Source organism: Malaclemys terrapin, chromosome 2 (genome assembly GCF_027887155.1).
Source record: "Malaclemys terrapin pileata isolate rMalTer1 chromosome 2, rMalTer1.hap1, whole genome shotgun sequence".
In the NCBI taxonomy this organism is placed as follows: Eukaryota; Metazoa; Chordata; order Testudines; family Emydidae; genus Malaclemys; species Malaclemys terrapin.
Window position 1 is genome coordinate 252887468 of NC_071506.1, and position 24586 is coordinate 252912053.

The 24586-nt window shown below is 47.5% G+C and overlaps 2 protein-coding genes across 2 annotated transcripts in view; one reads left to right on the forward strand and one right to left on the reverse strand.

The window, feature by feature from the left end:
- Positions 1 to 24586, forward strand: part of GPR158 (G protein-coupled receptor 158) — a 336112-nt gene that overhangs the window by 104250 nt on the left and 207276 nt on the right. The window lies entirely within an intron of this gene.
- On the reverse strand, positions 5963 to 11621 carry LOC128832968 (uncharacterized). The gene has a single exon (XM_054020722.1). The coding sequence runs from the start codon at positions 11476 to 11478 to the stop codon at positions 6196 to 6198; it is 5283 nt and encodes a 1760-aa protein (XP_053876697.1). The 5' UTR covers positions 11479 to 11621; the 3' UTR covers positions 5963 to 6195.

The following is a 24586-nucleotide window of genomic DNA, read 5'->3' on the forward strand; positions in this document are numbered from 1 at the left end:
AATGTGCTAAAAATTATTTACTGATGAAAAAAATAGTAAAAATTTAAGGACAAGGACTATCTTTCCTCAAAATTCTGTTTTATTTGCATAGAATAAAATCTTCTCCTTGCTTGTCTAGTCTCTTAGGGCCTGATCCAAGCCCATTTAAATAAATGGGAGTTTTCCATCAATTTTTATAGTCTTTGGATCAAGCCCTTAATTTACTCTATAATTTTGTAATTTTCATTTTTTTACTGTATGGATCCTAGTTAGAGCTAAGTAAATAATTCATAATTAAAAAGTACTTAATAATTTTTTCTTTTTCTCTTTGGAATTTTTTCACCAGCTGAGAAGGATTTTCTCAGAACTGTTTACTACATATTTTTGGTGAATAATTCTTGGTTTGTAAATTGTGGGCCACTCTGCACAAAGATTCAATATATGAAATTCAAACTGTGTTTGTAAGTTTTTTTGGACATATCTATCACATGTTATGCTTCTGTTCCATTATTTATGTAGCAAATTCTTAGAATCTGGATTAATTGTTGAATACTCTCATTTATAAATTCAGATTTCATTATTTCTAGCAATATTTCTGTTGCTAAACTACTCAGAATATTTGGAGAAAGCTCACATGAAAATGGGGCAAAAACAACCCAAATGAGCTTGGTTAAAATTTGAATAACTATTCATTGAAACTTCTTTGCTGCACTCATGATAATGTTTCCACATATTGAGATGTATACAAACACTTCAAGGGATTCTTTCCATTTTTTAAAATATTTTTTTAATATTTAAATCTAGTGCTGTAAGTTATGATGATAATTACATGTGTGTAAAATTGCAGCTACCTATATTGCTAGCAGAGGTGGATTAATGTGCCCTGGGCCAGGGCAAGTGGGGGCCCCTCCTCACCCCTTCCGCCTGTTGCCCCACTCCCGTTCCGCTCCTTCTGCCTTTGGCCCTGTCCTCAGCCCCATTCCTTTCTGCCCCTTTCCCCTGGGGGTGGGGCCTGCCCTGTTTTACCCAGGGTCCCCTCCATTTGGCCCCCCACTGCAGCCCCGCAACCCCCTTTTGCTCCTTTCTGCCTCTCTCCCTCCCCACTGCGGTCCCAAGACTGAAGAAGCTCTGTCCCGCAGCCTGGGAAACAGTGGGGAGTGAGAGCTCCTCCAGTCCCAGGGCCTCAGCGGGGGTCTGGGTGCTTGGGCTTCCCCCGCCACTCCCCGCTCTTCTGCAGGGGACCATGGTTGAGGTTCTGGGGCGTCTCCCACCCCGCCTGGTGCTTCTGCCAGAGAGCAGGGTCGGCATGGGGGCTTCCCCTGCACCCCACAGCTTCTGTGGTGGTGCTGGGTGGGGGTACTGGGGATTCCTTTTCCCAGGAGCATCTGCTGGGGAGGTGGTTGTGGGCCACTGGGAGGGACTTCCCCCACAGAGGGGATTCTGCCAGGGATGGGGGCTGCTGCGGGGAGCTTCCCCCCATCCCACCGCTTCAGCTGGGGATGGGTTGGTGACTGCTGGGGGCGGGAATGGGGGCTTCCCCTGTCCTGTGGTTTCGGCTGGGGGCTGCTAGGGGACTCTCCCCCACCCAGCGCTGCCACTGTGGAGCGGGGTTGGGGCGCAGGGTCTTCCCCTGTCCTGCCCACCCAGGTAGTCAGGGCTTCAGGCTTTCCAGGGGCCCCTGGGCATGGGCCCAGTGGCTAATCCATAGGCCCAGTGGCTAGATAAAAATTAGCATAATATCTTATTTATGAAAGAAGTACAGCCATTCTAACGCTTCATCAGTGTCCAGCTGAAAGAGGTTTTGAATGAGTATTTTGGAATTAAGTGGGAACAAGAATCTAAATCCTTTTTAATAAACTTTCCATAGATGTTGTAGCCGTCTTAGTCCCAGGATATGAGAGAGACAAGGTAGGTGAGGTAATATCTTTTATTGAACCAACTTCTGTTGGTTGAAGGCATGAGCTTTCGAGCTCCACAGAGCTCCACCAACAGAAGTTGGTCCAGTAAATGAGCTCTGTGTAGCTCAAAAGCTTGTACCTTCCACCAAAGAAGTTGGTCCAATAAAAGATATTGCCTAATCGACCCTGTCTTTCTCTTTTTAAGAACGTAAGTTCCCAACTTAGCATGTTTTTAGTCCACAGTCATTTAAAAATGCTACAGTTCCCAGACAAGAAAGGTTCTTTAAGATAACTAAGATTATAAATATATATGTAAAACATTATTAAAATGTTTGTAGTTCTATATAGCCTAATATACTAAGGATTAAATCTCAAATTTAAAGAAAGGGTGGAGGATAGATGGAAATGTATTTCCATATCAGCACTGGCACACAAAGCAAATAAAAGTTTGTCTAATAATAATGATAAAAAAAACTAATAGTGCCTGTTTAGTCACCCTGACCGTGGTGTATTTTGTTAAGTGGCAAAATAACATCAGTAAGCACAACTGCACTTTAAATAGATTTTTTTATTTCCCCTTTTTATATTTTTCTATAATGAATTTTGGCAACACTTTGAAACTCCCTTTGACAGAAAGACAAAGCTTCTATCAGCTATTCAAACTCTGGAGCCTTACTGAGGGAGAAAAAGAAATATCCTTTCCCCATACTCTAAACTCTTACTCCCAGCTGACTCTGTACTGGAGCTCTCTTAAAAATCTGTTCAAACCATTGAAGACACAGCTGGAATACTTGGAACCAGCCGAGGGAAAACTGCAAAGCTGTGTCTCTGACTATGGGGAAAAAATAGATTCTCTGCCATTTGTATTGAAATATGGTATAATATAAATAATCTCATGAATGAAATTCACCAGGAAGACAAGACTGGAAAATAAATTCTCCCGTAAGAAGAATTTTTCTCTTTTCCATCCTATTATTAGCATCTGTAAAATCTCAATCAGCAGATTCGTTTAAGGATGTGGACATCTTGGTTAATCCAGGTTATCTCCACCTGGTAGCTGATGCAAATCCCTCCTACTGTGAGGAAATTACAGATTATTTTACAATGAAAATCATGCAGATTTGGAGCGTAATGCTTGTTCTCAAGGCTTCAGAAGGGATTCTCAAGGGGACAAATGCAAACTTTTCTGGCTCACTGAAGTAGAAGAGGTGTTTGGGGAACTTCATCCTACAATCTGGTCTCTGGATCCATGTCCTTCCTGGCTGGAGAAGGCCAGTAGAGAAACGCTGGTCCACTTCTGGAGAAGTTTGTTAATATCCTTTTTGGGATGACAGGGTCCTACTGTCTCTTAAGGAGGCAATTGTGAAAACTTTGCTCAAAACCCCAATGCCTGATGTTGACAGTCTGGTGAATTATCAGCCTGCACAGTGTCTTCCATTTCTGGTTAAGATCACAGAAGGGGTTGAGGTGAGACAACTGAGTTACCTGTGGCCTGAGATCTCCTTGATCCTTATTAGTCTGGGAACAAACCAGAGTACAAGAGAGAAACCATGCTGATGGCATTAGTGGATGATTTCCTCAGGATGGTTTAAAAGCAGTTAATATATAGTTAACTCTTCGATACCATTGATCATGAGGTGTTGGTGATTGACAGTAGCAGGAGTGGATGGGACTGTTCTTTAATGGCTTTATTCTTTCATTGCTGAGCATTTCTGGAGCCTGGTGTGGGGCAGTTGCTTCTCCTCCCAAAGGTCACTGCCTTGTGGGGTTCTGTAGGAATTCATCTTGTCTCTTCCCCTGTTCAAGGTGTAGGTAGGCAGCTAGGAAGGTTAGTGAGGAGGTGTGGCCTGCAGTGTTTTCTGAATGCGGATAACATTCAGATCATATTGCTTTTGCACCTGACTTTGAAGCACTGTTGAAGGCGTGGCCTGGAGACTGGGATATATATGAGAGCTAGCTAGCTGTCTAATGGTCAGTCTAGGTAAAGCTGCAATGATCCTGATTAGTTAAAGGTAATGACTAGAAGATTATTATGAGAGTAATATTTTTTCAGAAAAAAAATCTTTTAGATTATCTCTAGTTTTGACCCATAAAACCCTAAATAACTATAGACCTGTCTATTTGAAAGACCTTCTCTCTCCATGCCCCACTGCTGCAGTTTTGGTTAGCAAAAGCATGTAAGATGGATTTCCTTTGATTTAATATAAAGGAGCCTGGTGGTTAGGGTGACCAGACAGCAAGTGTGAAAAATCGGGACAGGGGGTGGGGGGCTAATAGGAGCCTATATAAGAAAAAGACCCCAAAATTGGGACTGTCCCTATAACATCGGGACATCTGGTCACCCTACTGGTGGTAGTGTGTTCTCCATGAGGCACCCTTAACTGTGGAACAAACTCCAGCCATGGGTCCCAAATAGTCAGGGATTGTTGACCTTCAGGGCACACTGCAAGACCTACCTGTTTTTCCTGAATGGTTGAACAAGTTGGATCCTGTTGGGATTGATTATTTATGAGGAATTGAGTTTTGGTGGGGAAAATTCTGCCTTTTGGGTTGTGTTGGGGATGGAGTTCTGCTGGAATGGGGGTTTGCTGCAGGATGGGTTTGTTGTATTTTTATTTAAATAATATCTGTAACCCTTCTGCCCATCTAAGTTGGCAGCAACAAGGGCCGGGTTCTGTATCTAGGGGTTCCGCTTCAATAACACAGTGCAAAACCGGCTCGAGCCCCCACCCAGTGACCTGGGACAATTACATACCACCCCCTGGGTGCCTCTAAGAGGCAATACTTCCCCTCTCGCAAGCACGGAGTCTGAGTGTAACAGAAAATGTTTAATAACATGAGGTAAACGACATCAGCATTAAATTGGAAAAACACCACAACTAGAGTTCATAGACCAAACCATGAGCGAAGACCCACCCCAGCAAATTGGGCCGTGTCCTCTCCCGTTGGTTCTTGGAACCAGCGACCCAAGAATCACCAAAGTCCCAAAAGTCCGACAACCCCCCAAAGTCTCTGTCCCTGATCAGTGCAGCCCCAGAGTTCAAAAGGGGGGGTGTGAGCAGTGTGTTAAGGGGCACCTTACGTGATCCGAGGCCAACCGGCTGCTTCTCCGTGGGGTTCCACCCAGCCTTCACCACGAACTGCTCCACTCCACCCGCAGTCCCACTCCTGCCGTCCCACGAACTGCTCTGGCAGCTGCTCCGCTCCGCTCACCGACCTGTGAGCCGTGCCGCTCCGCGCCGCTCCGCTCCGCTCCGCTCACCGACCTGTGAGCCGTGCCGCACCGCGCTGCTCCGCTCCGCTCCGCTCACCGACCTGTGAGCCGTGCCGCACCGCGCTGCTCCGCTCCGCTCCGCTCACCGACCTGTGAGCCGTGCCGCACCGCGCTGCTCCGCTCCGCTCACCGACCTGTGAGCCGTGCCGCTCCGCGCCGCTCCGCTCCGCTCACCGACCTGTGAGCTGTGCCGCACCGCGCTGCTCCGCTCCGCTCACCGACCTGTGAGCCGCTCCGCTCCGCTCCAGCCGTCCCTTGGGCCGCTCCCACAAGGCTCTGTTCTGTTAGCTGCTCCTCCAGCCGCTCCACTCACCAACCTGTGAGTCGCTCAGCGCCACTCCAACTGTCCCACAAGGCTCCACTCTGCTAGCTGCTCTGCCAGCCGCTTAGCGTTATAGCTTCAGGCTCCCCCACTAGTTAACACCGCCTCAGTGATCTCAGCTCTTTTGTAATTTCAGCTCATAGTAGGGGAGCCCCAGTGCTAGTGCACCACTGGCCCAAAGTGAATTCAGTTCAGCAGTCTGTAACTAGACTTCTAATGGAATCAAAAGTTAGCTCTGATATTCAACAATGGAGAGAGGAGGTAGTGCAATTGGTGTTTCAACCCCTCAGAGAGGGCCCATACCATCAGGTACAAATACCTGTCCCCATCCTCTCTCAATTCACTGGGTTTTGTAACCCATGCCCCTTGACAAGCACATGCTACTTAGGTAATGGTGAATGACTCACTCAGTCCTTCTGTCATACACAGTTCCACTGGCCTTGATTCACAGAATCAGGGTAACAAAACTTTATTCTTCCTGCCCCAATAACAGAGAAACTGGGGATCCCACACCAGCCAAAGTAACCACTTTGAGTTGCTGTTGTTTCATGCCAGGCGAGTGGGTGTGCCTATGCAAACAAGATCAGCCCCTGGAGTTCTTTTCCACACTCGCCATAATTCACCACCAGATGTCAGGGTAGAGCTCATCCTGACTCTGCTTACATCCTCCCCCCAGCCGAAAATTTGTCGTCCCGACAAATCACACTCCCTATTATAACAACTCACTGGTTCCCTCCAAAGGGCCTCAGATAGCCCACTTTAGCTTCCACAAGCCTGTGTGCTAAACATATTGGTTCCTCACTAGTTACCCCAGGTGCATCATAAGTCAACCGTTTTACTGGTCTTATTACCCTGTCTCGTCTATTGAGAATTTCTGTTGCCGTGGTGGGCGGGACAGCCTCTTGAACGATGGATGGAGAGGTTTCCTTTGAGGGTCCCTCTGCTACTGGCATAGGCCCCTGCATTTCTAGTTCTAACAGTGGAGGGTCCAAGGTGCCCAGGACATCCTCCACCTGTATGTCTCCACTGTCCAATAACCTGGGTGTGTCATCACATGGGGGTCCCACCAGTGGCTCAGGGGTGTCAGGAATGGGCCTAAATACTTCTGCCATGGGGTTTAGGGTGGAAGAAGAGGAGCTCTCTTTTGATTCAGCCGATCGAGACTGAAATCTTGTCTCCATCCCAGGATACACCATGGTTGTTTCTTCCTCCTCAGACTCACTCTCAGATGTGCTGCATGGGGGTAGGTTAGCTGCAGGGGGCTGGCTGTCCACGTTGGAGGGCGGCTTTGGTCCAGCACCCTCGTTCTGCCCAGTTGCCCTGTTGTGGCCCATCTCATACGGGGTGCCTACCAATTCCCCCACAGGGAGCAAAAGGTTTCTATGCACTGTCTTTGTCTGCCCTGGACCCTCTTCAGGTTTGATCTTGTAGACCGGCAGGTCTCCTAGCTTTTCCATCACCAAGTAAGGTATTGCCTTCCATCTGTCGGCTATCTTGTGTTTGCCAGCAATACCCAAATTTCGCAGCAGAACTCTGTCCCCCGGCTGGAGTTCTTGCAGACGTACCCTAGCATCATATCGATGTTTGTTGCGGTCTGCATTCTTCCGAGCCGCAGATGTAGCTAAGTGATAAGCATCCCGCAGCTTTTCTCTCAGTCGGGATACATATTGCTGATGAGTTTCATAGCTATCTCCATCCTCTGATACACCAAAGCACAGGTCTATGGGTAATCTTGGTTCTCGTCCAAACATTAAGAGATATGGGGTGACTCCTGTAGCATCATTCTTTGTGGCATTGTAGGCGTGCACCAGATATGCAACATGTTGGCTCCAGGTTGCTTTCTGCTCTGGTCGCAAAGTCCCCAACATATCTAATAGGGTTCGGTTGAACCTCTCTGGCTGAGGATCACCTTGCGGGTGATAAGGCGTTGTTCTAGACTTCTTAATTCCCGCTATCCTCAGCACCTCCTTCAGAAGATGACTCTCAAAGTCCCGCCCCTGATCCGAGTGTATCCGGGCTGGAAATCCATAAACTGAGAAATATTTCTCCCACAGTACTCGAGCAACAGTGGTGGCCCTCTGATCACGCGTGGGATATGCCTGCGCATATCGTGTATAATGGTCAGTCACTACTAGAATGTTCCCAATATTCCTCTTGTCTACTTCTAAAGACAAGAAATCGATGCATACCAGTTCCAAAGGTTTGGTGCTGGTGATGTTCTTGAGATATGCAGCCCTCGTGGGCAGAGTTTTCCTTTGAACACATCGAGCGCAAGTCTCACATTTCCTACGAACATCTTCAGCCATCCGGGGCCAATAGAATCTACTACGAAGAAGTTCCAGGGTCCTCTCCATCCCTAAATGTCCAAAGTCATCATGCAGGGCCCTCATGGCCAGGGCTCTGTACTCTTTTGGCAGCACTAGTTGTGCTCGTTGCTTTTGTAAAGGGTCGGTGGTCATTCGATGTAACACTCCCTGGATCAGTTTTAGTTTGGTCCATTCTCTCAATAGTAGTTTACCCTCCGGGTTAGGAGGGACAACCGCAGCTGGGCTTCGCCCCTCCCTTTTGGCAAGTAGTGTATCACGAATGTCAATATCTTGCAGCTGGGCTTCCTGCCAGTCAGCCGCATTGAGCACGGGCAAGGGAGATTGGTCCAATGCAATATAGTTCACAGAAGCAGAAGGCACGCAGTCAGGGGGCAGGCCCAAAGCTTCAGCAACACATCCATGAAGACTCTCATGGGCCTCTGGCTCTCGGCGACTCACACTGCAAATAGCCCTCACTCCATCCACGGGTATCATAGCCACTTCTGGTGCCTGCGGACGCCGGGACAATGCATCTGCATCTACATTGCTTCTCCCTGATCGGTATTGAATGCTGAACTCATAGCTAGCCAAGGCGGCCACCCATCTCTGCCCTGTAGCATCCAACTTAGCACTTGTTAACACATAAGTCAATGGGTTGTTGTCTGTCCACACCTGGAACTGAGCACCATACAAGTAGTCTCGAAATTTCTCAGTGATGGCCCATTTCAAGGCCAAGAACTCCAGCTTGTGGATGGGATAGCGAGTTTCACTGTCAGACAGTCCTCGGCTGGCAAAGGCTACAGGTTTACGTCTTCCTTCCACTTCCTGGTACAGTACTGCTCCCAGACCCTCCAAACTGGCATCAGTATGCAGGATAAATGGCTTGCTTGGGTCAGCAAAGACTAGGACCGGAGCATGAGTTAGGCATGTAATGATTTCTCTAAAAGCCCTTTCACATCTCTCATCCCACCGTGGCCCAAATGGTTCGAAGGGGCCATAGTGTCTCTGCACAGGAGGCTTTGGGGACCTCCCCTTATTCTTGGTCTTAGGTTTGTTCCTGCTGGACTGGTATCCCCTGGTAAGATCATTCAGAGGTTTTACAATCGTAGCATAGTTCTTCACAAATCTGCGGTAGTAGCCACTAAACCCAAGAAAGGTCTTGAGTTCTCTGTAGTTACTTGGACATGGCCATGTAGTGAGGGCTTCTATTTTATCGGGATCAGTACTCACACCCTCTTGGGACACGATGTGCCCCACATACTTCACTGAGGTCCTGCAGAGCTGGCATTTGTCAATTGAAAGCTTCAAACCATAATCCTCTAACCTATCAAGCACTTTAAGAAGTCTTTCTTCATGCTCCTCCAAGGTTCTTCCAAACACAATCAGGTCATCCAAATAAACTAACACTTGCAGTAAATTCATGTCTCCCACAACTTTCTCCATAAGACGTTGAAATGTGGCAGGTGCTCCAGAAATCCCTTGGGGCATGCGTTCAAACTGATAAAACCCTAATGGGCAGATGAAGGCTGTCTTCTCCTTATCTTCTTCACCCAGAGGGATCTGGTAGTATCCACTCCGAAGATCCAACACAGAGAACCACTGGCTTCCCAGCAAACAGTCTAAGGCATCTTGGACTCGGGGCATTGTGTACTGGTCAACCACAGTACGGCGGTTTAGGGTGCGGTAGTCAATACACATCCGGATTTTCCCATTCTTTTTACGGACCACCACAATGGGTGAGGCGTATGGACTGCGGGACTCTGTAATGATGCCATTCGCAGCCAGCTCCTGAAGATGTTGTCGCACATCTTCCATCTCGGAGAGGGCAATCCTCCTAGATCTCTCCCTGAAAGGTCGAGAGTCATGTAGTCTGATGTTGTGCTCTACTCCTTTCGCACATCCCACATCCCACTCACGCAATGAGAACACTTTGGATCTTTCACAAAGTTTCCTCCTCAGGCGATCTTTCCACTCCTTGGACAATGGTGAATCTCCAAAGTCAAACTTTGCAGGGTCTATTGTCGGAACTTGAGTCTCACACTGGGGTTTTACAATTGATTCAGGCTCGAAGAGATCTGCTATCTTTTGTCCTTGCTTCACAACAACATCTCGACTTGTTTCATTAGCAATCAGTATAGTCACCTTTTCTTGGGCTTCAGAAGGTAGGGTTATGACTCCACTGGGGACCAGCACTCCTTCTGGGAGCTCTCCTTCAACTGGCTGCTCTACCATTGCTAATGTCCCTTTACTGCCTTTCAGCCGAGTACTCATGACAAGCACTTCTTGCTCCGTCCTTGCAGGCACTACTAAGGGGGTTGTGCCCATGTACTTCAGTGCCCCAATCGGTAGCTCAGATGTCTCCTTTTTAGCACCCTCAATCTTCCTATAGGCTTCAGCACAAAGCGTATGGATCATCAGGGTATTCAGGTACTGGTCCCCAGCCCGTCGTCTGCAGTAATCCGCGAGCACCTTGAAGAGACTGGAGTTGGTCCCTATCAGCACAGACACATCAGAGGTCCCTTTAGGGTCAGGGCATATTAATGCAGCTGTGTCCACCTCTTCTCTTACCCCAGCAACCTCCTCTGGGAATTCCAGGTGCACTATGACATACCCTTGGTAGGGGTATTCATCCATGCTGAGGCCACACAGACCAACGCCAGTCAGTGGCTGTATAGGCAGGTGCCTAAGCATTTGTTGGTAGAATGACTGAAATATAATAGTCACTTGAGATCCAGTGTCAAGCACGGCTTTACACTCCTCCCCTTCAATCTTCACCATGACCTCTGCTCGAGGTCCTATCAGTCCTGCGGGGATCCCAGCTGGACGGTCTTTTCTGGGGGAATCTTCAAATCCTGCAGGCCTGGGTGGTCCCCGTCCCCTCTGGCAACTACCGGATCTCTCCCAACTGATCCTCAGCTTTCCATACACTAAGGAGGGGTTTTCTTTATTATGGCACTTGGCAGCACTGTGTCCATCCTGACCACATCGGTAGCAGAAGAATTGTCCTTTCCCCCTTCGCCCAGATGGGATGGTGGCTCTAAATGCTGACTTCTCCATCGCCACAGTCAGAGGCTCCTTATTCCTGGAAGTCTTAGCTCGGTCAATGGTGCTTTGCAGTTCAGCTATCCGTTCTGTCAGGACCTGCACTTGTTGGGCAAGTTCCTCTGTGGTGCTCACCATCAGTACACTGGCCGTTTGCAGTGGTGTTGTGCCGGCTGGCTCCAATGTTTGGGCTTCCCAAAACTCGCTGGCAGCCTGCCTTTCTTCCTCTTCTCTGATCTCCTTTATCAGCTGGGAATAACTTGGGGGATGTTCCCGTCGTTCTCTTAGCCGGAGATGGAGTAGAATCGGGTTCTGATACTGAGCTCCTCTTACAATTTGAACCAGTCTGGTCCGATCCATCTGTTCAGCAGTCACTGCACCCCTCATGACAGCTCTCTGAAGCAGTCTCTCCAGCCTCTGTATATAGGCTGAAATCTTCTCGCCCATTTGCTGTCGGGAATTAAGGAACTTACAGTAACTGTCTTCAGGGCCCTCTACACTCCCAAAGGTATGATCAAGGGCTTCCAGGCAGTCCTTCACACTGACCCCAGGGTCAATGAGCTTCAGGGTGCGAATCACATCTAATGCTGGGCCACTAAGGCTCTCTATTAGACATCTTCGCTTTTCTGCATCAGGTACGGCCCACTCCTGCAGCATTTCAGTGGTATGCTCCAACCAGGGTTCGAACTCCTCTGCCCCAGCAAATAACCTTAACTCACGACAAGAGTTTGACCTAGCATGGGACAACACAACCTTTTCCAATATTTGCCCCAGTGCTTTTGCCCAATCATTAGCTGAGGCTGCGGCCCCTGAGCTAGAGGCTACAGGGCCGGGGCCCAACAAACCTGACATATTAGCCATTATACAAACAATAATTTCCTCAAAATATAAACACAATTGTTTCCCAATGCAGTGGGACACTCAACTGGTGCTTGCGAGGGGTACTGACCCAGGGGATCCCGGACGAGCCCCCAAAAATGTAACCCTTCTGCCCATCTAAGTTGGCAGCAACAAGGGCCGGGTTCTGTATCTAGGGGTTCCGCTTCAATAACACAGTGCAAAACCGGCTCGAGCCCCCACCCAGTGACCTGGGACAATTACATACCACCCCCTGGGTGCCTCTAAGAGGCAATACTTCCCCTCTCGCAAGCACGGAGTCTGAGTGTAACAGAAAATGTTTAATAACATGAGGTAAACGACATCAGCATTAAATTGGAAAAACACCACAACTAGAGTTCATAGACCAAACCATGAGCGAAGACCCACCCCAGCAAATTGGGCCGTGTCCTCTCCCGTTGGTTCTTGGAACCAGCGACCCAAGAATCACCAAAGTCCCAAAAGTCCGACAACCCCCCAAAGTCTCTGTCCCTGATCAGTGCAGCCCCAGAGTTCAAAAGGGGGGGTGTGAGCAGTGTGTTAAGGGGCACCTTACGTGATCCGAGGCCAACCGGCTGCTTCTCCGTGGGGTTCCACCCAGCCTTCACCACGAACTGCTCCACTCCACCCGCAGTCCCACTCCTGCCGTCCCACGAACTGCTCTGGCAGCTGCTCCGCTCCGCTCACCGACCTGTGAGCCGTGCCGCTCCGCGCCGCTCCGCTCCGCTCCGCTCACCGACCTGTGAGCCGTGCCGCACCGCGCTGCTCCGCTCCGCTCCGCTCACCGACCTGTGAGCCGTGCCGCACCGCGCTGCTCCGCTCCGCTCCGCTCACCGACCTGTGAGCCGTGCCGCACCGCGCTGCTCCGCTCCGCTCACCGACCTGTGAGCCGTGCCGCTCCGCGCCGCTCCGCTCCGCTCACCGACCTGTGAGCTGTGCCGCACCGCGCTGCTCCGCTCCGCTCACCGACCTGTGAGCCGCTCCGCTCCGCTCCAGCCGTCCCTTGGGCCGCTCCCACAAGGCTCTGTTCTGTTAGCTGCTCCTCCAGCCGCTCCACTCACCAACCTGTGAGTCGCTCAGCGCCACTCCAACTGTCCCACAAGGCTCCACTCTGCTAGCTGCTCTGCCAGCCGCTTAGCGTTATAGCTTCAGGCTCCCCCACTAGTTAACACCGCCTCAGTGATCTCAGCTCTTTTGTAATTTCAGCTCATAGTAGGGGAGCCCCAGTGCTAGTGCACCACTGGCCCAAAGTGAATTCAGTTCAGCAGTCTGTAACTAGACTTCTAATGGAATCAAAAGTTAGCTCTGATATTCAACAATGGAGAGAGGAGGTAGTGCAATTGGTGTTTCAACCCCTCAGAGAGGGCCCATACCATCAGGTACAAATACCTGTCCCCATCCTCTCTCAATTCACTGGGTTTTGTAACCCATGCCCCTTGACAAGCACATGCTACTTAGGTAATGGTGAATGACTCACTCAGTCCTTCTGTCATACACAGTTCCACTGGCCTTGATTCACAGAATCAGGGTAACAAAACTTTATTCTTCCTGCCCCAATAACAGAGAAACTGGGGATCCCACACCAGCCAAAGTAACCACTTTGAGTTGCTGTTGTTTCATGCCAGGCGAGTGGGTGTGCCTATGCAAACAAGATCAGCCCCTGGAGTTCTTTTCCACACTCGCCATAATTCACCACCAGATGTCAGGGTAGAGCTCATCCTGACTCTGCTTACATATCAAAGGCACCTAAAAGAGCAAATGGGGTAGGGTTGCCAGGTGTCCGTTTTTTTAACAGAACGCCCAATCAAAAAGGGACCTTGGCAGCTCCTGTCGGCACCACTGACTGGGCTGTTAAAAGTCTGCTCAGCGACGCAGCAGGAGCAGGGCCAGCACCAGCAAAGGAAGCAGGTGCTTGGGGCGGCCAATGGAAAGGGGCAGCACGTCTGGGTCTTCGGCGGCAATTCGGTGGTGGGTCCCTCAGTCCCTCTCGAAAGACCTGCCGCTGAATTGCCACTGAAGAATGAAGTGGTGCGGTAGAGCTGCCGCCGAAGTGCCGCCGATCGCGGCTTTATCTTCCCCCCACCCCCCCTTCGCTGCTTGGGGTGGCAAAAAAGTTGGAGCCGGCCCTGAGCCGGAGCCCGGGGCTAAGGTAGACTCCCTGCCTGACCTAGCTCCGTGCGGCTCCCAGAAGTGGCCACCAGGTTCCTGCAGCCCCTAGACCAGGGGTGGGCAAACTTTTTGGCCCAAGGGCCACATCTGGTTATGGAAATTGTATGGCGGGCCATGAATGCTTACAAAATTGGGGGTTGGGGTATGGGAGGGGGTGGGGGCTCTGGCTGGGAGTGCGGGCTCTGGGGTGGGGCTGGGGATTAGGGGTTGGGGGTGCAGGAGGGTGCTCCGGGCTGGGACTGAGGGGTTTGGAGGGCGGGAGGGGGATCAGGGCTGGGGCAGGGATCAGGGGTGCAGGCTTGGGGAGGTGCTTACCCCAAGCTCCCATTGGTTCCCGGCCAATGGGAGCTTCAGGAGCTGCGCTTGGGGCAGGGGCAGCGTGCTGAGCCCCCTGGGTGCCCGTACACCCAGGGGGGGGACATGTTGCTGCTTCCGGGAGCGGCACGGAGCGGGGCAAGCTCCCGACCCCCACTCCCCGGCAGGAGCTCGAGGGCCAGATTAAAACATCTGGAGGTCCGGATGTGGCCCGTGGGCCGTAGTTTGCCCACCCCTGCCCTAGATGCATGGGCTGCCAGGGAGGCTCCGTGCACTGCCCCCACCCCGAGGGCCAGCTCCACAGCTCCCATTGTCCAGGAACTACGATCAATGGGAGCCGTGGGGGTGGTGGCTGTGGGCACGAGGGCAGTGCGCAGAGCCTCCCTGGCCACCCATGTATCTAGAGGCCGCAGGGACCTGACGGCTGCTTCCTGGGAGCTGCGGAAAGCACCCCAACCGCCCTCCTGTACCCCAAGCCCCTGCCTTGAGCCTTCTCCTGCACCCTGAACCCCTCATTTCTGGCCCCACCCCAGAGCCTGCACTCCCAGCCAGAGTCCTCCCCTCCCTCCCACACCCCAACCCTCTGCCCTAGCCCGATGAAAGTGAGTGAGGGTGGGGAAGACCGAGCGACGGAGGGAGGCAGGAATGGAGCAAGCAGGGGAGGGGTGTCGTAGAAGGGGCTGGGCTGGGCGGAGCTTTGGGGCAGGGGTGGGGTAGGGGCGGAGCCTTGGGGAAGGGGCAGGGCAGGGGTATTCAGTTTTGTGCAATTAGAAAGTTGCCCCTAAAGTGGGGGCACCTTTTTATATGTTAAAATCTGTTGTCTTTCATCTTGTTTCCCATCCACTGTAGATCACAAATTGCTCAGGGCAAGGGCTTTGTGTACATACTTGCCTGTAAGGCACTGTACACACCTGTGTGGCTGTATAAATGGTTTTGAGAAAAATATTCTATAGTGAAAGTATATTCCAGGGACAAAAATATGCCAACCCACAAACCTGCAGCATCACTGAATCGACTCCAAACCACTGAAAGTACTTACTGGAGCAGTTTTCTTTGACTTTGACTATTCCTCCGTGGCCTGTTAACTATTTGCTACTACAGTACCACACAAATGGACAATAAAGTGTTATATAAAGCAACATTTCTGTTGTCAGCTGCACCCCAGCCATTGATGCTCCTCACTAGGGAGTCATTGAATTAAATGGTGCATAGTCAGCTGGCTATATTTTCCTCTTCCCTTGTGGAATGATTTCATCTCATTACCTCCCAGGTGAAATTGGAGCTCTCTACCTCAGCAGTCTGATTCTGATTTCAAAGGGGGAGCTGGGATTTATGATTACTGAATGCAGAAGGTAAGAGCAGTGAAGCACTAGGCCTATTTTAAATACAGTACAGCAGCTTTTATCACTGGTATTAGTGTTTGGATTGATTGCTTGACTGTCCTAGTGGACTTCAGTTTTAACTACTTCAATGGGAAGTTGAAGAAGGATACAAAAGAAGGAGATAATACTATAGAGGAAAATATGAATGGAAAGACCCTCCCCCATTACTCCTAAAAAGTATTTAGTAATTGTAAGGTGATGAGTCACTCCTGTACTGGGCTCCAGCCAATCCACAAGCCAGGAACTGGCCTGGCGACTCCCACGGCAGGTATATAAGCCCCAGAGGAGGAACAGCTGCTCAGTCTGCTCAGCGTCACTCCAGGGCTTGGAACTCTCTCCTGCCTGACAGTGGTAATAGACTCCCCAAGCCTTAGCCTGCTCTTGCTCCCACCCTGTTCCTAGTCCTGTTCCAGCCTTGCTCTCATTCGAACCCTGCTCTAGATTCCTGATTCTAGTGCTCACCCCCTGGCTCTAACCACTAGGCATGACCATCCCATCACAGTTTCTGACAGTAATTCTGCATGTAAAATAGCTATAGTGTTTGTATCTCTTAGATTTTTAATTGCTTTTAATTGTTTGTGTGTATATTTAAATATATACATGCACAGTCCATTAAAAATTGATGCAATAAAGGAAAGGGAAATAACACTAATTAAAAATTTACCACTATGTTCTGTGATAATTTGTTAGCTAATGGAAGATGAACATTTTTTAAAATCTACTAGTATTCTACAACATTTTAAAAAGCTATGTGATAACTATGTCATCAGATTCTTACCTACATCATCCCTATAACAGTTATATATAAAGATATGTGCCCTATCACTTCTATGTTGATTAAGATCAACTAGTGACAGCAATAATTACCATAATAATATAGAATTAGCTATAACCACAAATAAGGACAAATACATACTGCTTCCATGGCTGAAAGAATACTTGAATGCAGAACTTGCCATGAGAGATTCCTTCTGATTCCAGTTCTAATAGGGCAATCTTACACTTGGGGGGAGAGAGGAAGGAATCTGCTTTCTGCATTCTTCCATAGCAGACTACATCATTTACTTAGCAAAACATTTTACTTTGGGCAAAACATAAGACTGGTTTCCACAACTGTTAATTTCCTGCTCCTAGTGCTATATGGGCTAAAATTCTGATATACCCAAATAAGAACGGGGGGAGCAATTCTACATATAACAGGGGAAGCTGAGTGCAAAGAATGAATATGTAAGAGAGGCTCTCTGGAATCTGTTGCTGAATGAAGCTCTGCAGCTTCACAGAGAAAACTAAATGCTCAGCTAATTCCTTCCAGAGACCAGATGGGGAAACATATATCCCAGTGCATTAGGGAGTTCTAAATTTAATGGTATTCCACCAGCTTGCACACTTTGTTTTTTTTAAAGCATCTTGAATATAACTCTAGTTCCCCAACAACAACAACCACTTTCAAGTTATAGAAAGTTGCTGCAAACTTGGTAATACAAACAATTTTGCAGGAACCATAATGGGTAGGACAAAGAATAAATATACGTCTCCAAGGAGTCTGTTTGTTTTAATGAAAGCCAATAAATAGATGCTCCTAAATCATGGATTCCTTGTTAAATAAGTCTAGCCGAGGAACACAATTAGCTCACATAAATCTGCTGGGTTCTCTGACCTATTAATCCCAAGTGTTTCATGTTTGTGCTGTGCCACTGGAAAGCAAATGTAATCAGGGTTCTGCTTGTTTGTCCTTCCTTTCATTAACCAAAAGAGGCTAGGTTTGGGGTCCCTCATCTCAGCAAGCAGCCTAACATAGGGACTTATAAACAGTACTTTTTTTTTTTACTGAAAAATGAAGATTTGGTGACACTGAAAAGTTTTACGAATTCATGTTGGTTTCACCAAATTGTTCATGCTGGAAAACAACAACAACAACAAAATAAATTCCCCCAAAGTTGAAACATCTTGTTTCAACATTTTCTAAACAAAACATTTTGACATTTTTGGTATGAAACAATTTTTGTTTTAAAATTTCCTTTAATTTTATTTAAAAATAAACAAAAACCTTTAAAATGGTCAAAATGGAAATAAAATGTTTAGTTTTAGGTCAAAATGAAATATTTTGTTTGGACAACATTGAAATGAAGTGGTTTTGAGTTGAATGAAAATTTAGTTTTTGAGTTTACATTAACTTCCTCTAGGGAACTTTTAGTGCATGCCAGCAGGGTCCACATTGGTGACACAGTGCCTGACATGCTAGTGCTCACTAGAATTTACACCCCTCTGGTGGGGATAACACACCATGTAGACTAGTGGTGCCTAACCTTGTTACATAGGAGAGCCACATAAACCTAAGCACAACCTTGTGTGGGCCAAACAGATTCTACATATTTTAATAAGATTTAAAGTTACCTGTATTGATTTATATTTTAAGTTCAGCTTGTTTTATATGTATTTAGATAGAAACAACCTATGTACAGTATTGTCTGTTTACACACTTATAACTAAAGTGATGTAAACATGATGACAAAATGCTAATGAATCGGCCATTAGGACATTGTGTTGAAGCAGGCCGCAGGCCTTATGAAATGCTCTGGTGGGCCATAGGTTGGGCACCTCTGATGCAGACAAACCCAACATGTATGTATGCCTGTGTGTTATAGACCAAAAAACTTCTGTAAGGCAATGCTTCAGTTTCACTAATCTAATAGATCACTGAAAGCATTGGGGGTGGGGGAGTGAGGGAATGTTTTTTAAAATGATGAAATATATCTTGTGTTTTTTTTTTAAGTTCAAACTGAATTCTTCAGAGAGTCAGCTTGGTAGCAGCAGTAAAAGTCTCTAGTCAGTAGAGATGACAGGAAGTTACAATGAGACTGGTTCATTGTTATGCCATGGAGCATATTATCAGTGCCTAGTCATTTAGTTCCTGCTGGGAGATGTCAGAAGCCAGGTTCCTGCCCTCCGTAGCAATTGAGGAGCTGGACTCACAGTGAGAGGAGCAGACTGTAGTTAAGTTAGGCATGGGATATAGATTAAAGATGGTCAGTCTGCAAATCAGCCTAAAGTGAACGGGCATACTAGAGAAAATCCTTGTATGTCAGCTAGGGACAGCGATGCTTGAATCTGAATGCACAACCTGGGATTCAGACTGCAGAGATAGGGACCGAAACAAAAGGAGGGGAGACAGTGGGAAACACTAGTGAGGCAGAGGTAGTTGGAGGTGAGTGGTATAGAGTAGCGGTGACTTCAACTCCCCAAGTACAGAGAGGCTGAACATCTCATTGGGGTTTTAGCATGAAGTATGTCTAGCAAAACCATAATTCTGCTATTGCTGAAACATCAAAACTGTATTAATCCCTTCAAGACACACTATATAACCATTTTGGCTTGGTTTGTTTTAAAAGAGGAGCGGGCATGCTGTCTGCAGGTCTCCCTATTGTGGATGACTCCAAGATGCTTTCAGACCACTAGCTACAAACTTGTGATCCTTACTAAATAGGGCAGAAAGCAAAATTGTGCTGTGCTTGGTATTTTTTGGCAGAAAAATCATGGTTCACTAATGGCATTTCCTCGGTCAGATGCTGTTCAACTACATTCTTGTAATTAATATTTTATCAGTCACTAATAGCACTTTATGCAGAATTCAGAAACGCTGGAGAGACCTACCCTGCAACTATGAGCTCAAATCTATTATTTTGTTCGGAGAACGGTCTTTCTATTTTAAAATGATGCATTGACAAATAATATTTTTGTATATCTTTCCAAGCAGTGTGGATAAAATATGCCACAACAGTGGTGAACATGACCACAATGTAGTTTTACTGTATACAGATTTGCTGTGTATTATTATAAAATATTTACAACAGAGAGATGACATTTTGGGGGCAGGCTTCTGTCAGGTAACCCAGCCTGTCTTCAAGTTCAGGGAAACTGCCATGCCTTATAGAGCTGAACTGCTACTTTAATGTTTGTTGCCTTACCCAGTGCTTGACTTATGGGGGGAAAAGAGGGAGCCCTTTCTGAAAGAAAGGACCAAACCTTGGGCCAGGAGTTCTTAGCTGCAGTGCAGATGGAGCAGCACTAGCTGCTCCCAGCTCCCCACAGAAAGAGCAGCGTCAGCCTCCCCAAGGGATCAGCACCAGCTGCCGCTCCCTCAGGGCCCGATGCCACAGGGAGCAGCCTGCCTGGTTTACACTGCAGCTGCCATCCAGGACGCAAATGCCCAAGATGCACACCTCCCCCCCTCACACAGGACCTTCCTGCTGCTGCTGCCTGCGTGGAGCCCTCACCCATGTGGTAGGTGCTACAGGCATCCCCGGCCTAGCTGTGCAGGGGGCTACTCCCTGCTGGGGATTCACTGCCACTAGCAGTGAGACACTGACCACGTACCTGGGAGAGTGCTGGCTCACAGAGGCCTAGCAACAGCCAGCATGAGGCTGCTGCAGCCAACCAGAGCGGCACAAACTGCAACGCAGCATAGCCTGGCTGCATCTGCCTGCCCAACACGTGGCCACCCAGCCCACTCTGAGGGGAACATTCCTCTCTATCTGACTCTACCTTTCCTATCGGTCTGACCGAAGCACCACCCACTCCTTGTTTCCCCAAGGGCTGTGGTGGATTCTCCGTTCCTGGCAATTTTAGAATCAAGAGGAGATGTTTTTGTAAAGGATATGCTCTATTCAAACAGGAATTGAGCTAGGCAGAAGGTCAGACTAGATCAGGGTTGGGCAAACTTTTTGGACTGAGGGCCACATCTGAGTATGGAAATTGTATGGAAATTGTATGGCGGGCCATGAATGCTCACAGAATTGGGGATTGGAGTGTGGGAGGGGGTGGGGGCTCTGGCAGGGAGTGCGGGCTCTGGGGTGGGGCTGGAAATGAGTGGTAGGGAGTGTAGGAGGGTGCTCCAGGCTGGGACCGAGAGGTCCGGAGAGTGGGAAGGGGATCAGGGCTGGGGCAGGGGGTTGGGGCACGGGAGGAGGTCAGGGGTGCAGGATCCGGGTGGTGCTTACCTCAAGCAGCTCCCAGAAGCAGCAGAATGTTCCCTCTCCAGCTCCTACGTGGAGGCGCGGCCAGGCAGCTCTGCGCGCTGCCCCGTCTGCAGGCGCCGCCCCTGCAGCTCCCATTGGCCGCAGTTCCCAGCCAATGGGAGCTGCAGGGGCTGTGCTTGGGGTGGGGGTGCATGCGGAGCCCCCTGGCTGCCCCTACGCATAGGAGCCAGAGGAGGGACATGTCTCTGCTTCCAGGAGCCGTGCAGAGTAGGGCAAGCCCCTGACTCTGCTCCCTGGCGGGAACTTGAAAGCCAGATTAAAATGTCTGGAGGGCTGGATGCGGCCCTCGGGCTGTAGTTTGCTCACCCCTGGACTAGATGATCACAGTGGTCCCTTCTGGCCTTAGAATCTATGAATCTATTGACCTGTGTTTGCCAATGAGAGTAATAAAAGATTTTGAGTCTTCTAGGTGAAATGAAAGTTGAGGTACACTATATGTCTGTTTCCAGGGTTGAAAGAAAATACTTAGAATGCACTTCCTCAGTTGTCATTTCAATCCAAAGTTAATTACATTGTGGGGTTTCCTCTAAGGACATGTTGAAAAGTGTGTCAGTGACAAAATGATGATGTCTAAATGGTTTGTAAATGTGCCAACTTTGAGAACTTAAAATATTTGTTTAAATGGTTCCTCAAAAATCTGAGGAATTCTTGACATCTCCACAGTTAGCAATATAATAGCTTCATACTGCATATTATTTTATGGCCATATTTTGATAGCCTGGCTCTTTTGAGTAATCCTTTACTCCATCATCAGTCTCATCAAAATCAATGGGACTATTTGCAGAGTAACATATTACTCACGCTGAGTACTACCTTACTCTGCAAATAATTTATTCATGGCAAAATTTGGCATCTAATGATGGAATTCAATTTTATTTTCAAAACATATACCCCACAGTGCATACTTTAGTATGTATACTATGGTAAAGAAATTATGATAAAATAAATTTCAACTATGTCTCTAATTGAAATGTATACATTTCAATCGTATCACAGTTTATTTTAACATTAATTTTTGTTGGTGTTCTGCAAAGGTATTTTAAAGGACTAAGTAGGGAGACATTTTACGCAGCATGCTTTGATTGAAAACAGCATGGTTTTACAAAGAAAAGAATACTTGATATTCAGTTTTGAGAAGGTACTGTAACATCAGTTAATGAAAGGTATGGCTGATAAATGCTATTGTTGACCTGGGCTCTTAAAAATCATATAGTCAATTACACTTAATGTAAAAATTGATGAAAGACTTGCATAAAGAAATGATTGAAGAAAGGCAAGTAAAAAGATTGCCTTAACTGACAGCTTTTCAAACTGAACAGAGAAACATACTGATGAACCCTGAAGGGATTGCTATTGAGATTCCATTTGTCATAGTGAGAGCAATGAAGGAATAAAGACCTTGGAGGCACAGTTCTAAAACTGGCAGCTAATACCAGATGGGGAAGAAAAGAAAAGAAATAAAGACAGTCTAAACCGAACATTGCACTTGGTGACAGAAGGAATTGAAACTTGTAATAAGAAACTAATTTGGAAGGTACAATATTAGGTCAAAGAGCATAGACAAGAGAAAAGAGTCGGAGAGATTATGGAGTATATGTTGATCAAAGAGAGATTTCGATGTTACTTGAGAAAATGAATCATCAGAGTCCCAATACAGTGTTGAGAGGTTACAATGTAAACAAAATGGTGAGTTCCATTGTTGAAGGGGAAAGTATGTATTTACTGGACAATCAGAAGTTTTGCAAGCTGAATTGCTTTCTCTGAGACATATTTACTGCCATATAACAGCTGTTTTAGTTACATTTATTTACTGTAAGTATGTGAATCATTTGTGATGTGGTAGATTGTTAGATTATGAACCTGATTTTTGGGTAATTTCAGGCCATTTTTGGATATCCCACAGGATATATATTTTTAAATGTAGATACAAGTCTGTTCCTGACCCTAATCATTTAAGTTTAGACTATGTACAGAAACGGTGTATGTTTTCAGTGTAATGAGAGGAGTGTCTAGTGGAAAGATTCCCATTAATTTTAATAACATCATTTTACATTAATATAACACTTTTAATCTCTCAAAGATCTCAAAACATGCTTTACTGACTTCAAGCTAAACAGAGGGATTATTTCATGTAGCAGTACTACAGAAACACGGCTACTTCTAGGGTAAAACATGGCAACTATTTATCATTTCACATCAACCCTATACAATAGTTTAAAGTGAGAAGAAATTATTGTATCCAGTTGAAAATATAGGGGGAAACTTAGGTTTGTAGGAAACTGGTAGTTACTAAAGTTGAAATTCGATAAGGAGCTGAGAATCATGTGGATAAATCAGTGTGTGAAGTGCTATGTATTAATTTTGCAGCTGAGTGAAATTATTTAACAAGTTGAGCCTTTTCTGTTCTTTTCTGTGAGCACTTTAATTCTTCTTCGAGTGATGGTCCCGAAGTATATTCCACTCTGGATGTGCATGTAAGGTTTTTACCAGCCTGTGCCCCTTGTCTCATCACACTCCAAACAGAGGGTGTAAGGGGTGATGCGAACTGACCACCTCTCCAGTTCTTTTCTTTAGCTCATGGTCTGAGACGGAACCCCCCAGTGTCTGCAGTGTTAGGTGGTGGCCCCCTTTGTCAAACTTTGTTCTCATCTGTAAGTAATTTTTAAAACCTGTTAGATGTTTTTTTATAGCTAGATAATGTTGTTCTAATAATTTTTAGTAGTTAGGACTTTGGGTTCCTCCCCCACCTGTACATATCCCTCCCCGCCCCCCTTATGGGATGCCTAGTATGCCCAGACAACAACATGTGTTTTGTCCCAGGGCCTTTCCAGTCAGTGATGACCACAACAAATGCCTTTACTGTCTCAGGGAAGTTCATGCCTCTTCCAAGTGCAATGTCTGCCTGCCCTTTTCCAAGCTGAACCTGTCAAGCCTGTAAGTACAGACTCCGAAGATTCCTAATGGACCATGTGATAAGGCCGCCGTCTGACCCTGGCCCATTGAACAATGGAACCCAGGAGCACCCCTCTGAGCACTGTGCCCTCCAGCTCTGGAGTCAATTGGAATAGAGGTAAGGACTCTTTCAAACAAAGGAAGGAGGAGGGAAAGATCAGATATTCTCACAAGAAATGTGAAAAATCCCCCTCCAACTCCTTATCTGAAAAGAGGACACCCTCTCTGACACCCTCAAAGTTGGGTGAGACTCTGCACCCTGGAACAGGGGTCTCAGGAGCTCACAAGGAGCATGGTACCAGTTTCCTGGAGCCAAATGCCAAATGTACTCCCAAACTGTCCATCATTGAAGGAGCTGTCCTTGGTACCAGCAAGGGAAGGAAGGTGGTGGATGCTGCCTGTACCGGCAGTACCTATGCAGTCTGAGAAGAAGCCATTAGTGCCAACAAGACCAATCCCACCAGCAACATTGAGGGACAGAAGCCCAGCCTTCTGCCTCACATCAGGGGCTAGATACACCACCCAGATGACATTATCATCTACATGGACCCAGAATCTCCAATACTGTCAGAGTTGTCCTAATGAGGGAGGGCCTCACACCATTAGTTCAGTATGGGAGGGAAAGACAGATGAGATGATACTTTATGGTACAATTGACGAGCGGGGACATAATAAGTCCCCTGGTAATGTTGGCCCACCCGTTGACAGTGAAACCTTCTCCTCCTTGGGTGAGTCCAGTGTCAGTAGGGATCAGCCCAGACAGAGGATGTAGGGTATCGTGGGCACCATTCCACTCGCTTACGAGGATCTGTGCACTGCAGGAGCAGTGGTAGCTTCCCCCATGGGGACCAATCAGATTTCCCTACAGTTCCTCTCAACGGTATTACTGGAGTTCATGGGATCCATACATATGTCATCCTGAATCTATCAGATCCCATTGTAATAAGGCAACCCTTCCCCCTGCAGGGAAGAATCTCATCCCCTCCAGGAATAGATGCAGGAGGAGGACAAACTGGGTTTGACTGAACCACCTGC